Genomic DNA, 16197 nt, shown 5'->3' with positions numbered 1-16197 from the left:
TGCAGGTCTACAGAGGTCATTGTGCCCTGTACTTGGCACTTGAGAGGCTGAACCTTGAGTACTGTGTTCAGTTTTGGGCACCAGTGTAAGAAGGGCATTGAGGTGCTGGAGAGGGTACGGAAAAGGACAGTGAAGGGTCTTTAGGATAAGTCTTATGAGGAATGGTTGAGGAAGCTGGGGTTATTTAGTCTGGAGAAAAGGAGGCTGAGGGGAGACCTTACTGCTCTCTCCAGCTACCTGAAAGGAGGTTGTAGCATGGTGAGGCTTGGTCTCTTCTCCCTAGTAACAATTGGTAGGATGAGAGAAAATGGCCTGAAGTTGTGCCAGGAGAGGTTTAAATTGGATACTAGGAAATACTTCTTCACTGAAAGGGTTATCAAATACTGAGAAAGACTAGATAGATGGTTGAATCATCATCCCTGGTGGTGTTCAAAAGACGTGTAGATGTGGTGCCTAGTGGTTTATGGCTGCACTTGGTAGAAGTAGGTTAAGAGTTGGACTTGAAGACCTTAAAGATCTTTTCCAACCAAAATGACCCTATGATTCTAAACAAGTACATCAAACCTGAGAGAATCTGCCCAAAACTCAGTAAGTTGCAGAAAGGAGAGAGTTTGATTTGAAGTGTTTGTTTTATCATCAAGCAAACCAAGAATATCTGCAAGGACACGGTGTAACACAGTCTGTTATTTTCCTGTGTCTCCCTTCCTTCATTTCATTCTCTATCCAAAGGGTAAGCATGAAAATGAGGCAACTGGGGAAAAAATATGAGACAGAGAACAAAGCTTAGATAGCTTATGAAATGGTTTAACAAGACCACATGTATTAAATGGGTACATTTTATTCAAGAAATTTATCATCAAAGCTTATTCCATGTAATAAAACAAGGCTTTGGATAATGCAGTCATTGTTCATGTTTCATTGTTTTAATGCAAGTGTTCAATTGCTCTGCATTCCTGCATTTCCTTGGTCAGCGCAGTTTTTCACAATAATTATTGCAACTTCCTGGCAGTACTGTGGAATAAAACTGTAAGGAGAATTCTGCTCCTTGCACTCCTTTTCAAAGGGCAGCTGTTCTTTTTTTTTTTTAAAAAAAAAAAAAAAGAGAGAAAGAAGAATAAAGAAAACAGAACCAAACCTTCCCTACCATCTTATTTATTTAAGGTTTCTTTAAAGTCTCATGCAACACCTGGTGTGCAAGAAGACATAACAGAGAATATTTTCCAAGAAGCCCTGCAGGAGAGATAAATACTGACCTTCTGATACGCTGCTCTGTGACACACTGTAGTTTGCTGAAAATCCCTCTTTTGCTATTGCACTGTCGGTGTAAAATACCATTGAAAGAATTCCTGTTGAAGACCGGACACGTCCTGGGTTGTTCTGCCCACAATAACGCCCTATGTGTGGGCCAACTGCAAAGAGATAGGACATAATAGTAAACTACCAGTCCAACTGCAACAATAGATGCCACTACAATCGCCTCCTAAAGAGAGCCCCTCAGGAGGAAATAGTGAACCTCTGCAACAGTTCAAATCACAATTTCATCAATAACTTAGCTGTGAACAAAAATTGCTTATCCTACTCCAGTAATCTTTCTTCTAAAACATTTCAGACAGCACTCCATAAACCTCTGAAAATGTAAAGAGCCAGGATTTCAAAAAGTGTCCTTTAAAGTGTGCAGAGAGAGCAATGATGCACAAAATTACACGTACAAAACATAAAAAGTATTTTCCGAAGTGTGACTGAAGCACCTCTTTATGACAAGGACATCTGAATGGCCTGATTTGCCAACCCAGACAACATGATACTTTGGGAACAGAAGTTCAAACAGCACCTTCCAGGATTTATGCTCAATACTGCAGATAATCTGTTAATTTTATAGCAAATTTAGAAAAAAAATTTGCACTCCTACTGAGGCTGTGACCAGTGACTCTTTATCCCCTCTATCTAGGCTTTCAGCACACCCTCATGGATCTTTTACTCATATGCTCAATGGGAAAGAATTCTGCAAAAGAATTCAAGCAGAAAAATATTAATCCTTTCAAAAGAGCAAGTATTTCTTTATAGTATATCTTTATGTCACAGGACACACACACATACACACATACATGATCTCTCTCAGTGTTAATAATGTATAAACCAGTTCCTGAAATTTTCTACATCTCCTGTGCAGTAAGATAATATTTTTCCTTAATTAAGCCACTCAATTATCAACCAACATATGTGGCCTTCTAGCACTTGAGCATTCCCTACAGATAGGTCCCTCGGCTGTTGAACAGTGGTACATCTGTGCTTACAAACAATAAGAAAAGATAATTCTAAAACCCATCCATGGAGTCAATCATGAAAATAATCATAAGATGTCATTCTAATGCTTACACCACTGGCTTTCCAGGCTTAAATTAACACCTCCTCATTTCTCTAGGAAGTCCATTTAACTTTCAGTTTAAAATATGAAATGTTTATATATCCTAATTATTCACAGTTCAAAGAAAATCCTCAGCTAACATAATTTTGTAGTCATTTATTGGCATTTTCCAACAAGTAAAACAGTTCCAGCTTGGAATAAATTTATTATGTAAGCTACACATTTCTGTAAGGCCCTAGAGTTGCCAGAAAGAGGGAGCTCAGATGTTATAGCTCTTGCTGCCAGCATGTGCTTTTCTATCCATATTGCGGCCATAGTTAGTTTTCAGTTGCCTTGGCAATACCATGGTATTTAAAATACCTGCCAGTTCAGCCCTTTTCCACCAAGATTCTTCGATGCAGTATTCAGAGAAGGAAACACTCTATAGAGGATATGAGTTCAATCCTTCCTCGTCCTAGAAATAATTAAAGCTTTACAGTGTTATTATTTGGAGGGAGAAAGTTGCTTTGGACTGTTACTATTAGTGGCTTTTAAAAAACATAAAATAGTGCCCCCACTCCAATCACAGAGGTGGCTCTTTTTTCCTCCCTGGATTTTATTTTCTTTGTTTGCTTGTTGTTTGGTTTTTTTTTTAAATTTTATTTTTTGTTTCATTTTCCTTTTGTCTTTTGCATATTTTCTGTACAAACAGCTGTCATTCTGCTTTTTCGTATGATGGCCTTTTGGCATTCTAGCTTCTGATATTGCTCTGAACTGCAAGAAAATATAGAGAATAGGGCCACCATGTTATGGCATGCTGAGCCTCCCTCCTCCCATTTCCTGCAGGGAAGCCTCTTTGAAATGACAAACAGAAGAGAACTTTGTTTATAGCAGACAGGCTTTAAGACTCCTCATGACTCATTGGTTTATAATTTCTAAGTCATACTTGGTGATTCTGTGTTTCAGTCATCTACAGACTGGCCCTACTATCATGTTACTATTCCCTTTGCTAGTTATTTAGATGCAAGAGCCAAAAACTAGCAGAATATGACATTAAAAGGTATTGAATTTTTAAGCACAACATGTAAACCTTTGCCTACTGAGCTAATAGGGTATTGATCTGAGCAGAATGGGATAAATAGGCATTCCTATTCTTCTTAAATAAATAGCTAACGCAAAGGTCTCTTTTTTTCCATTCAAGTAGTGAAAAATTTTGAATGACAATAAATTATCACATGTTGCCACATCAAATAAATGCTGTGTAGGGACCACCATCTGAGCAATCATTCAGGGGATGATACTGCTGTCTACTTACGTAGACTATGCCACTGATTTTTTTTACCATCTTCCTGACACTTTCTTACAAACTGAGATGGGGCTTCCTAACAGCCCATATACAGTTCCAACTGGGGATTTTATAGTGGTAGGTGTTGAAAAGTCATTAGGCCCAGAAAGCTCTTTGCAGCCTCTACCTGCAGACCATCATGTCACTCTGTCAGCATCCCCCAGGAAGGCTTACTTCAGATGTGAGTCACTTGCAAATGGCCTGACTCAAGGGCACTTCTACATTACCCAAAGTCAGAGGCATTTCGGCGAGCCAGCTACTTCACAGCCCATGGTGCAGCTATTTCTGGGACCTTGGCTCCTCTTTCTAATGGCATAGTACAATATAGTGGGAAGCTGGATGGACAGCTAAGAAACCTGTTTTGTAAGCATTTCCCAAAATGCAAAGTCTAATTCTAGAACTCGAATAAGTCCTTGATTATTCTGAATACATATGTTCAAAAGTTTACAGAATCTGAACATGGAATGTATAAAATATGATTGTTGGTTTAAGACTAAACAGAAACCTTATAATTACAAATTCTTCTTTTCTACTGTTTGCACTTTTGGCCAAAGAATACCCATATCAGGGAAATTTGATACTTATTGAAATATACATTTGCCCACCTGGCTAAAATCTTAGCTTTTGGCACAAAGTTAAAAAAACCCATTGAACACACAGGCAAGGAGAAATGGTCTATCAGCCTTCTAAAATTTTAAAAGAAATCTTACATTAACTAGCCATTTTACTGAATTTTAAAGCTGGTCTTTAGAATTGTGCTGGTGCGCTGTGAACAGGATTTTCACAGCAATGTGATCATTATTGACAAAATATTTGCACACACTTTAGGTTACTACAGAAAAAAGAACTGCAAAATGAATCTTGTCCTTGCAGTCAAGTAGTCACACTAAGCTTGTGTATGCTCTTTTATCTTAATAGCTTCTCACAGGAGTGTAGAAAGCAACCACAGCAGAGGAGAAATACAACCAGATTAATGGCAACCTTCATTTGCACTGATGTTAATGACCGAAATAGAGTGTTCTGTTTTGCTCAGTAATTCAGTGGAAACTCTTGTGGTATTGACCAAAGCAGCAATGCTTAGCCTGTGGTTCTCAAAACGTATGTAAATGTCTTTAAATTACTTTTGAGCCCGTAGTAGACAGTCTATAGAGCTTCAAAGAGAGCAGCATGATGAATATGTGCAATTCATCACTTAAGCTAGTCCTCGTTTTGAGTGGGCTATTTTTCTTCACAGTCATCAATGGAGTGTTCTCAGCCGAGGCTGGCTCAGGTATATTTGTGCCTTGGGCAAAGACATTTTTGGTGTCTAGTTTATTCATGCAAAATCATATATTTCTATTCTGTGATCTATGCACTCTCCTGCCCTAACTCCACCTGTTATTTTGTTCAAATCATGGTCCCTTTTCTGCACCATATTTGCAACATGGACCTGTAGTTCCCAAATGTTCTCCAACAGGGTTTATTTCACTCAATACTTTCTTTGAAAGAGAACAAAGGGTGCCCTTGGCATGCAGGTATGCAGAAACAAAATGCCAGGTTTGAAGCATTCTTGAATGCCTACCATTCCCTTCCTGAACCAGCAAAACACTTCAGACCAGTAAATGTCCCCAGTGAATTCCTTTTGAAGTCAATCAACTGCTCACATGCTTCAAAGATAAGCAGAATCAAGATGCCAGTACTCAGCACTTGCCAGATTCAATCCATTAAAAGGACAACCAGGTAGGCTGAGGACTTCATGACTGTGACAGAGCATTTCAGGATTAACGTCTTTGTGAATTACTGTTATAGTTGCTGGCAAATTTTCCATCAGAAAATTGTTTTCCATCAGAAAAATGACAGCTATGTATAAGCAAAATGTAAATGGAAGCATACTGATTTTGACATATCTTTTTTAACATAGTTGTGAAAATTTAAGAGAACTTTTTTTTTTTTTTTAGCTTTTCTGGGGAAGGAAGGGAAAAAAATCACAACTGTAGAAACCAGAAATTTATTTCCTGATGATGTCTAGTGATGGTAGATGATCAAATCCTACAGCGTAAACACATTCCAGCTATGCTGGATTTCATCTGCTCCAACTTAGGTGTCTAAAGTTTGTGCCTGAATTAGTGAACCATAGCTCCCAATACAGTCCATGAAATAAGCACCTGCAGAGGTCCATCAGCTGCCCTAGAGTAGATGTCTGTGACATATCAGAGCAGGGTGATGTTCTCCGCTGAGAACAAGGGGACTTACAGTGCCTGGCTTAAGCATTGGCTTAAGCATTGGCATCTGGCTTGCAGGGCTGGGTGACAGCAGCATGTTCAAGGGGTTGTCCATCTAATTCTGCCCTGGCTGTGACCACAACTATTTTCCATCAGACTGATCTCTGTGTCTTATTAAAATACTGCCACCATCCTGACAAACCACAGGTGTGCTGCTGTGGAGCAGAGGTTTGAACTGAAGGATATATTTTTTTTTCCAAATATTTAAAGAAGCCTTCTGCTTCATATCAGTGTTGTGCAATGCAGTACAACAAAGCAAAATACCTTCCTTGATACATTTATATCACTAAATAGATCAGGTCAAGGACCACTCTGTATCTGCAGCTTGAGGCCAGCAACTGTCTGGGACCAGATTAAGAGTGTGATGTGGCTTAGTCCCATAGGGCTCTTCCCTCTGAAGCAGGATGGCCATGCCTGCTGGGAATCAGCCCTGTCTTCTGCTGTCTTCCAAACCATGCTTAGCAATTGCTTGAGAAAGTGCAAATTGATGTGGGCTAAAATTGAGCGAAGGAGTATGCCAGCAATTAAGAAGTACACACAACCATGCCTTGGCCCTATTTTAGGTAACAGTGTAGGCGTAGCTTTAGAATATTTTTTCATGGACTAAAGGGAAACGGACAAATGGCTAAAAGACTCACCCTGGGTCAGCCTCCCGTCAACAAAGGCACCATACTGTCTAATAAATTTCAGAAATTTACTACCTCCATGTGTGTGCACACAAATTAGATTTATTTTTACTTCCTCACCCCCTTTCCCCTCCCCCTTAGCTCCCTCCCCATGATTATCTGGATATTCTCTTTTGAATATCTAGAATTTTTTAATTTCTATTTTCAGTTGATGGTCAGGTCATACTGGTGGTTTCCTGTGTCAGCTTTGCTCTTTGGTTGAAATAGTTATTTTCCTTTCCAGGGAATCATCCTGTGATGCGTTTATAGAGATGCAATCACATCCTCTCTGCCTTTGTAGTGTTAGGTTAAACAAGAGAGACTGACTGCTGGCTAAGGCTCACCCAAGAGTGAAACGATGCAGCAAACATTTCCCTACAACTGCTGCTACCTCCAGCAATTTGTATCTAAGGAAACATTTCCTTCTAGCCTACAAATTCAGTTGAATATTTACAAAAACATGTACACACCCTTACTAGATGTCAGGATAATTTTGGATTTACACAGTTTGTGAGGGAACTGGAAGGCTGATAATGCCTGTTGATAATTGCTCTTTAGTGTGGCTCATCTCCTTTCTTGAACCAGGAAATTACTGCTTTGAAACCCTCTGCCACTAACAAGAATACATTTCTTTTTGGTAATACTGCACAAAAATTGATTGATTGGATCATCTTTTCACATGTCAGTTTAAATGCAAGTTCTACAGGAATTCAGCTTGGACAGATTTGGCTTATATGCAATTAAACCTATTATTAAATGTTCCAGACATCATTATTGTAGTGTAACAATACTGTTTTCCTAACTGAGGCATTAAATACTAAATAGTCTTTCAGCTACTGTTATGGCTCTTTCTTCAATATTTATTGGAGTGGATTGAAAAGAGCCATGATAAACCCATTAAGCATAAACCAAAAAGGAAAAACAAAATACATTAAAAAGCACATACCTACTTACTGCAGCATCAATAACAGTTTTAATTAAAATTATACTACGGATTTATCTAGGAAAAAAGGCAAGTTTAAATGTCTTATTAAAAGATGTTCCTTAAGTTATATGTTTTAATTTAAATGAAATATTAATGGAAGATTAACATTTGTAGAAACTGCCATTACTGTTCATAATAGCAAGGAAACTATATATTATTATGAGTTATCATACCAGTGGAAAACTGAAATAGCTCTAATTAGTGCCCAACACAAACAACATAAATCTTCAGTCATTGAATTTTGCTACAAGTTACAAAATTAAGAAGAAAAAGGACAGCTTCAAGATGCTTCTCTTTATCAGCTCATGCCATACATAGAAACAGTGAAAAAGGCATCACAATCAGTTCTACATAGCTGTTTGCACAACTCGTATAGGCATTTGAACACCCTAAACACTAGGCATTCAGCTTGACCAGTTCTTTTTAGGTTGGAGTCCTTAGAGACCTGGTACCTGGCTGCCCTACACAGAGGTGACTTGGATCTTGTGGACCCATTGGCATATATTAAAAAAATAGATAAATCATGCAGCTATTTTGTTCATCAGACTCAGTGAAACAGGGATATGAGATTGGACAGAGGGTGGAATGAGGGCTCAAAGGTTCTATAGGTTTAATTCGTATCTAGCTATGCACTTAATGAATTTGCACAAGGTCAAGTGTGGTCAACAACTAAGTAGAAAATTACTCATGGCAGAGAAGCAAGTTCCAGAAGGGTACCCAACACACACACCCTGACGCATGTGCCCAGCTAATCAGAGTTTATAAATTAACAAATTAAGATAAAACCTTTGGAAGACAGAGCCCGATAAAGCCGCTGGAAGACAGAGCACTGTAAGAGAAGAAACCTGCACTGCCCAGTCACTGAAGCCACCTCAATGAGTAACTCAATGACTTTTTACTGACCTAGGTAATCATGTAGTTGCTATGATTTAAATCGCATTGACACCACATTTTCTCTGGCAAAGAGATTTTCTCTGGTCTGTAGCCTAGTTCCTCCACAAGCAGGAGGGTTTGCTCCTGAAGTCCAGTTTGTGCAAGTTGTTGGAAATTTCTGGACAATACTCGTGTTTGCTGTGAAAATTTGGGAATTACATTATAAGGCTTCACATTTAATTTATTTTCATGTAAGAAGTCCGTCACATATTCCTTCTAAAAATAGAGGTTTCCTCTAAGCCAAGTGTTCCAAATTAAACATGTTTCATTACTAAAATCATTCACGCTGTTATATGCTTCCGTGAATGAATTGACAGAGCATTTTCCTCATTTCTCTTTAATTCAACTAATTTCACATAAATCAAGCAAGGATCTCACTACTATGACATTTAAAAAAATGAGGACATGCCTTCTACAGAGTAATGGTTATACATATCACAGTCCTTTTTTCTCTTACCATCAGGGAATCCGTCCCAGATTTCCAATCGGTCATAGCGACAGAACGCTCCCCCTGGAGTATTTGAATCAGGTTCTAGCTCAAAGCTTTCAAATTCCAGTATAATCTCTGACATCTTTGGTGCAAAGATAATATAAGTGCATTCAAGGCTATTGGGATATTTTTCAGGGAATCCAGGGGATTTTATCACTCCACTTGAAGAAGTAAAGTTTCTGGAACACTCAGGTCCTGTCAGAGAGAGAGAAAAATCACCTGGGTTAACACTGTGCTACTAAGCAAAGTAGTTAGCTGGAAAACAAATTAGGTTGTATTGTCTCTCCAGCAGGAAAGGTGGCTTTTCAATGAAACACCTCATTTTAATCGCTATATTAATCATTCAGCCAGCTTGTTCCTATTATGAACAGTCAGGTTTAAAGTGCAGTTCACATATACTGTCTGATCTCCAATTTTCAATTTGTATGGAACAATATGAAAACTTGTACCAACTCTAGAAAAAAATATGACAAATACAAAGTCATGTGGGAACAATGAAAGTATAAGCTGTAGAAATCTCAACAGAGCCCTAGAGAAATAATTATAGGCCCTTCAAGCTCAAATCCTTAAATCTTACGGCTGACAGGCTTTTATTGGTGAAATAGAAATTTTTTACGAAAGCAAGCAAGTGAATTCAGTAGAGGGAGTAGTGGTTTCAGATTCCTGGAGCACTGACTCAGTAACTCTGCCAGATGTGACCTATGCCTCCTTGACAAACTAAACGTGAAAGGTAATTCGTACATGTACCAAGGGTGAGTGACTCATTCTGAGTGGTGTTGACACAGGTGGACCAGTAAATTGTTGCTGTTAGTGCAGGCATGATAAACTGTGTGATTACAGGCAGAGTTGCTAGAAGTCACCTAATGTCAATGTTGACACACCAGCTTTCCCTGATGTCCCCACAATGGCATAGTGGGATGCTCCAAACAGGGCTCTTGGTGGAGAAGGAAAGAGGCAGTAAAGATGCAAGGGTATAAAAGGCCAGATCACTGGGTTTGCCTTTGTGAATACAGGGGACTAAACCTCTCTCTCTTGTTGACAGATCACATTTCTCCTTTGTTTAGGTCCCTCAGGAATCCTCTCTGTGCATCCCACATCTGCAGGTGTGCTAAGAGCCAGCTGCAGGCACTGCCCCACACATCCTCCCACAAGGTCAGCAGAGGTATGCTCTGACTTTTGGCACTCTCAATTTAATGGAAAGTGTTTTACAGGACTTGGGGCATCAGTGGATAGCAGCTGACCTGGGGAGATTGGATAGGATGACTCAGACCAAGGTCTTCGGACATGGAGCACAGGCAGGACACAGGAGAGAGAGTTTGGCTGGAACAGGTTGTTCTGGAGGAAGTGTGTGAGATTTCAATTTGGATGAGGATGCCCAGCATCCTTAGAGATTGCAGTTACGAGCCTTAGAGGATTTCCAATGCTTAACACAGATCACTAAAGGAAAACAGTCTGGCTTGTTGCATATATGAATACTCTCATCTCACCATAGAAAATCTTTTTCTTGTGAATGTGCCAAACATATTACCCCCCACAGATCTGGCCACTTTCCAGCTAAATTCAGCATGCAGGAGATAGGTCTGAATGAATTCAGTCAGTTCAGGTATTTTTGTCCTTCAGCAGACACGAATAGGACTTGCTTGAGCTATCACATCAATATTCAGAGCACCTTGTGGTATATTTTGGAAGATGTAGATATTAATGCTCACATAGCCTGACCTGTTCCAATTTGGAAAATTGCATTTTGCCTATAATTAAATTGCTCCCTTACACATTAGTCGGATATTTCTCTTCTCTCCCTGTCATTCCCTTGTCTCCTTGTTATATATGGGAGGGTTATGCTCAGGTTGTTGCTCCTCACTCCCACCAGTAGCTGCTGTTCTCGGATAAAATAGCTTTGCTATGCCATTCATAGCATAAAGTGCTCTGTACTCCTCTTGAAATCCAATAAAAGATGCAATATAAAATGTAAGCCAGGATCATTATTGCTTTATTAAATACAGCCAGATCCTGGCTCCGTGAGCACACAATTGTCAGGCTCCTTATGCTTACACGTGGTATCTCAGTACCAGCTTGCTTTATTTTAAACACATTCAAGTCAATCTGGTGCAAGAAACAAAAACTGTTTTCAGAAGATCTGCCTCCCTAAAATGCCCTCCACAGATTTTGACCCTTTATTGACACTGTAAAGGAACTCCAAGAATTCAATCAACACTGAGGCTACGAGGAACTCCATGGGGTGGTGTTAACGGAAAACTGGGAGAAAAGGTTCTAGCAATGACTAGACAGAACAGATATTTCTGAGGAGAAAGTACATGCATGCACCTGTATGAACTGAAATGAGAGAGACAAGCAAGACAAGTGAGAGAGGAGGCAAAAGAGAGAGCAAGGGAGTAGAAACAGATGACACTGGAGATAATTTCACTTGCTTTCTGTAGGTGTCACTGAACCAGAAAATAATTTGTCTTCCTGATTGACACTGTCTTTTATTTTAGTTTGCACCATAGATTTAGTCAAATAAAGTTAGGAATGTGAATGCAAAGTGTGTAGATTCTCTTCCAGCAAACGGGCTACCCACCCATCCTAGGACAGGCTGGCTGACAGAGCCAAAATAATAAACATTTCATCTGAGATAGATGTTGAGCAATATGGGTTTCATAGTTTTCTTCAGTGTCTTTCTGGTTAAGGAGCTACATGAGAAGCAAAACCAGCTTCTGCTCTCAAAGCCCGTACTACGTTTATCAGAGTCATTATGTGTGCTGGTCTCTCCTTACAATTTTCATGGTGTTCTAAGTGTCAGGTTTAGAATTCAACCTAGGACACAGGTAGTGTAATGCAGTTTTTCTTTTCAAAAACTAAGGAAGCACTCACAGGAATAATGGACAAAAATTCTACTGTGTGCAGGAATGCAGCTCAACCTTCAGCTCAGCTCTACAGGACCTTGGGCTTGGGATCATTTTAATACTTCTCATACCAAGGAAATGATAAGCTAAGTTGTGAATACGCTAAAATGAAGCATATTAGTCTGGTGTAAGCAACGGAGCTTCACCTGTGTAACAGGGTAGACTGGTCAGCTTTATTTAGTACAGAAATTAAAATGTAAATTTGGGATAGCATATGTGCATTAACTCAAAAGATAAAAAGGCCTGTGTTCCCACAGTGACTATAACTTGTATCCTTTGTGAACACACAGCATTTCTATCACTGTATCTGGTGATAACTTTCCTGCACTAATATACAGTTTATACGAAATGAGCTAGACTTAAAGTTGCTGTGGGAACCATAATTTTGAGTTTCCTGACTTCTGTGTGTGCAAAATCACATTCATAATGCCATCTTAACATAGTTAATGTGTATCACTGAGAGATGCAAGTGACCAGACAAGGAAATAAACATGACATTCCTGACAGAGCTCTGAGTTGCAACTACACTATTAGGAAATCAAGAAAAGCTTTTTTCCTTGAAAACGCTCAGTTGCTAAAATAGATTGTTTCACAGGTCCTTCTTTGACTTGTTCTTGTTTCAGCTTTGTTCTTTAGGAAAAATGGCACTGTCTATATAAACACTGAGAAACTTCAGGACACAGTTTCAAGTGTTTAGCATCTTAAATACACCAAAATAAATAGACATTTTTTCAGGAAAGGTTGGTGTCATTTGGATGCTGAGTTCTTTCAAAAGACGTGACCTTGAAGGTCACCAAAAGAATTTCTGGGAGCCAAGAGTGGATTTACAGACAGGGAAGATGGTGAACAAGAGGTCTGTGGCCCCAATTAGCACTGTGCAGAGCAGCAATTACATGCAATAGAAAAGAGACTTCAGTACTGTGCTTATTCTCATTAACAGTACAGCTGCCATCAAGTGCATGTGCTGAACGCAGCTGAAAATCTGGCACTTGTTTAGGTGCATAAAAGGGACTTGAACTGGTTTTGAAAACAGGGAACTCTCTTGGAGGGCTTTGTATTGGAAAATGGAAGTTTTGAGCTGTTTTTGTGAATATGACCCTAAATATTGATGTTGAAGTAAATATTTTTTTCTATAAAGTTAAGCCCATTTTTCTGTATCTTGCAAGTTTTGGTCCTCTGTTCTCCAGGAATGGAACTTAGAAATTATTTATCTTCATCCAGCTATAGGGAAGGTGTATGCCAATAAAACCTCATCTTACTCCCATTCTAACTGTTGATTCAGAAAGAGAGTTATCAAAGATGGACCATCTATAGGCCTGGTTAATCCTGGACTGGTTGTTTCTCTGGGCTTTCTCTGTGCCCTATACAACTGTCTGTGCTCACTTGCACTGAACTCCTGACACGAGCATCAAGCAGGACATGCCTGTGTACAATGTGAGCTTCTCCTGTCCTGCACCTCCCAAACATGGTTTGTGAAAGCAACAGCAATCTCATCTGCTGCCCATGTGTACTCTGTTTTTTATTGAGCCCACAGCCACCTCTTGGGAACGCAGAGCAAAACACTAACCAAAATAAGTCAGGGGCTCAGAAGGTTCCAGTGCTGTTAAGGCAGTAACATTGCAAATCATACAGCAATTATTTGCATTAAAAAAAAAAAAAAAAAAAAAAAAAAAAAGGAGCAAAGCTAATGGTTTTAAGAAGGTTCAAACAAACAGCTGATGAAGACTATCATATTACACCCAGAGGAGTCAATCCTCAGATGCAGCTATACTCATTGGATTCATAATGATTTATACCCACCGAATACATGCCCCATTTTGGAAAGACAAAAGTAACACAATTTTCTCTTTCAAGCATTTTCATGTATTTCCCACCTCCCAGAGAATTATGATGAACTTTTTGATGAAAGCAAAAATCACAGGTTATGAGCTATATACCCACAAATTGTTTCTCACCTCTTTTGAATACTTCGTAACGGATAGAAAATCCTGCTCCATGTGTCTCATAGTCGGAAACAAATTTAATAAAAAGATATGGTCCTGAAGACACTAAAGGAGGGGGAGCAATTTTTCCACAGTACTTTCCCCATAAGCGTCCTTCAGCATTATCTCCATCAATCACTTCAACGTAATCATACCTGGTAGATAAATGGAAGGAAGAAACTTTTAACTTCCAGGAAAGAAAGAGACCTAATTAATTTAGAAAGTATAACACAACATAGATAATCAAGAAAAATGCTCGCTTGCTTGGAAAATGCATTATGCTGAAAGATGTAAGCAAAATGAAATAATTAAAATGGACTACATTATGTCTGTAGACATCATCTGGCAACATGGAACTATTAGGAAGAATGGTGTCCATTATGCTTGCAGACAATGTCAGCTAAAGTAACCAATTAACAAAAAAAAGAGGAAATCTCACGAGCACAATTCTGTATTATTAAATTGTGTTCCTTTGTCTGTGTAGTGTTGTTATCAATACATAATGCATAGCATTCTTTTCAAACTGTGAAGTTCTGTTATGAATTCAAAAATGTCTTTTTTGGCTGGAGCTTCTTATGAACAATACTTTGATTTCCATATGCTGTCCTTCAAACATATGTCCACAGAATAATAAATAATTCCCTAAACATTCAATTTTGTTCAAAAAATCCACCATGTTTCAGATAAGTGGTAGAAAAATCTGTTATTTTCCTTGCTAGCTGGACAAATAGTTTGGAGCAAATCACAAAATCCACACATCAGTCATAGCATTTGTTTTTTCTCAGACAAAACTTGTTTCTTTACAAATCATCTTTGCTTAGATATTTGAGCCAAGAAGTGCATGTTACAGTCTTCACACTTGTACAGGATGTGGTAACTGAATAGGCTGGGCTAAATCCTCCCTGGTTACTTGCTCAATTCCTAAGAACTTGATAAGAAAATGTATGTAACATATTAATGACTGGTAGTTAAAATTTGCCTAGGAGCAACAGCCATGCTAGGGTCACCAGAGATGCCAACACATAGGGCCTGCCTGGTCTGAGGGATTTGGTTTCAGAGGGATGAGGAGAGCTTGGCAGCTTGGTGCACTGAGCCAGCAGAGAGAATACAAATGAGAATAAAAGTAATGGAGAGGCAGAAGCTGCAGGTGCGGAAAAAGGTCTGGTTTTGAGTTTTATTAGCAGATGGCTTCACTCAACTCAGGGCTGGAAGGAGGAGGATCCACAATTTGTAGGATCTTTTCCTAAAAGGTGGTAGCATTTGGAGCCTGGGTTGTGCTCTGGGCCTCTTTCAGATGGTGGCAAAAAGCTTTTCTCTGCCCCTGCCTTTCTGTGTCTCAGTCGTGCTGCTGTTCTATTTAACAAGTTGCTGTTAGCCAGACAATCTCATTTACTTTTCATTATGCTACTATGACTGACGTTAAAATGTTGCCATTAATTTTAGACCCTTATTCTACTGTTACGTTCACTGAAATGTTCCAAGCATATTAATCTACAAGGAAGAGCTAAAAATGACAGTACAATAAAGTATGTCTGACATTTTTAAACAGATCAAAGGAAAAAAAAATGTCTTCATGATGACCAATGTAATTTTTAACAACTCTGCTCCAAACTGTCCAGGGCACATTACTTATGTTTACATGAAGCCCTGTGAGACAACTGCAAAGATGATATCACTAGTTAAAGTGGACGGCTTAAAGCTCCTTAAATTGAAAATGACATTACCTCATCAGTTAAAATTGTGTGCCAGCTTTGGTGTATATCAAGTAGAAAATAAAGCTGACACTGATGGAACTGTAAGCATTAACATATGTGAAATATTGTGTCAACTACATTTCCTCTTATGTATTTGATTTTTCTAGTAGCAATTGCTCAGCTAGTTAGCGTCACTGTCCCATTTCACATTGGTGGAAATACAAAGTGGAAATGTTAATATCTGAGATAATTTTACAGATGCTTTGAGCACCCTGCTTTTTTTTTTTTTTAATATATATATTAGATTTCTGTGCTTTCTATAATTTCCTTATGACATATATATAACAGGATTTAAGGATTGGGAGGAGAGTTGTAAAAAGACTTCAGAATTGTTTTTCTTAGTTGTTTGTTTTTAGTTTAGTTTAGTTTAGTGTAGCTTTTCCCTTCCCTTTAGAAATACCTTTAAGAATGCCAGCTCTAGATTCACTGCAAAACCTACTGGAAGTACTCAGGAATGCAGGCTGCTAGTTTTTATACTTCAGGGAAAAAAATGAATGTTGAGAGTTTTTAACAAGGCAACCTTTCTCCAAATAAA

General features: G+C 38.8%; 1 protein-coding gene and 1 long non-coding RNA gene across 5 annotated transcripts in view; one reads left to right on the top strand and one right to left on the bottom strand.

Moving 5' to 3' along the window:
* NRP1 (neuropilin 1) overlaps nt 1-16197 on the bottom strand; it is a 112110-nt gene that overhangs the window by 52098 nt on the left and 43815 nt on the right. For all 4 annotated transcript variants that reach the window (XM_051610515.1, XM_051610518.1, XM_051610517.1 and 1 more), the window contains exons 4-6: nt 13882-14063; nt 8991-9218; nt 1254-1409 (exon numbers count right to left, since the gene is read on the bottom strand). In XM_051610515.1, the coding sequence (XP_051466475.1) occupies nt 1254-1409; nt 8991-9218; nt 13882-14063 (566 nt within the window). The remainder of the gene's footprint in view (nt 1-1253; nt 1410-8990; nt 9219-13881; nt 14064-16197) is intronic.
* Nucleotides 1-16197, top strand: part of LOC127380903 (uncharacterized) — a 130971-nt gene that overhangs the window by 106687 nt on the left and 8087 nt on the right. The gene's annotated exons all lie outside the window — the stretch shown is intronic.

This window comes from Apus apus, chromosome 2, assembly GCF_020740795.1.
Source record: "Apus apus isolate bApuApu2 chromosome 2, bApuApu2.pri.cur, whole genome shotgun sequence".
Taxonomy (NCBI): Eukaryota; Metazoa; Chordata; class Aves; order Apodiformes; family Apodidae; genus Apus; species Apus apus.
Note: the sequence above shows the minus strand (reverse complement) of the source record. Positions and strands in the feature narration are given on the sequence as shown.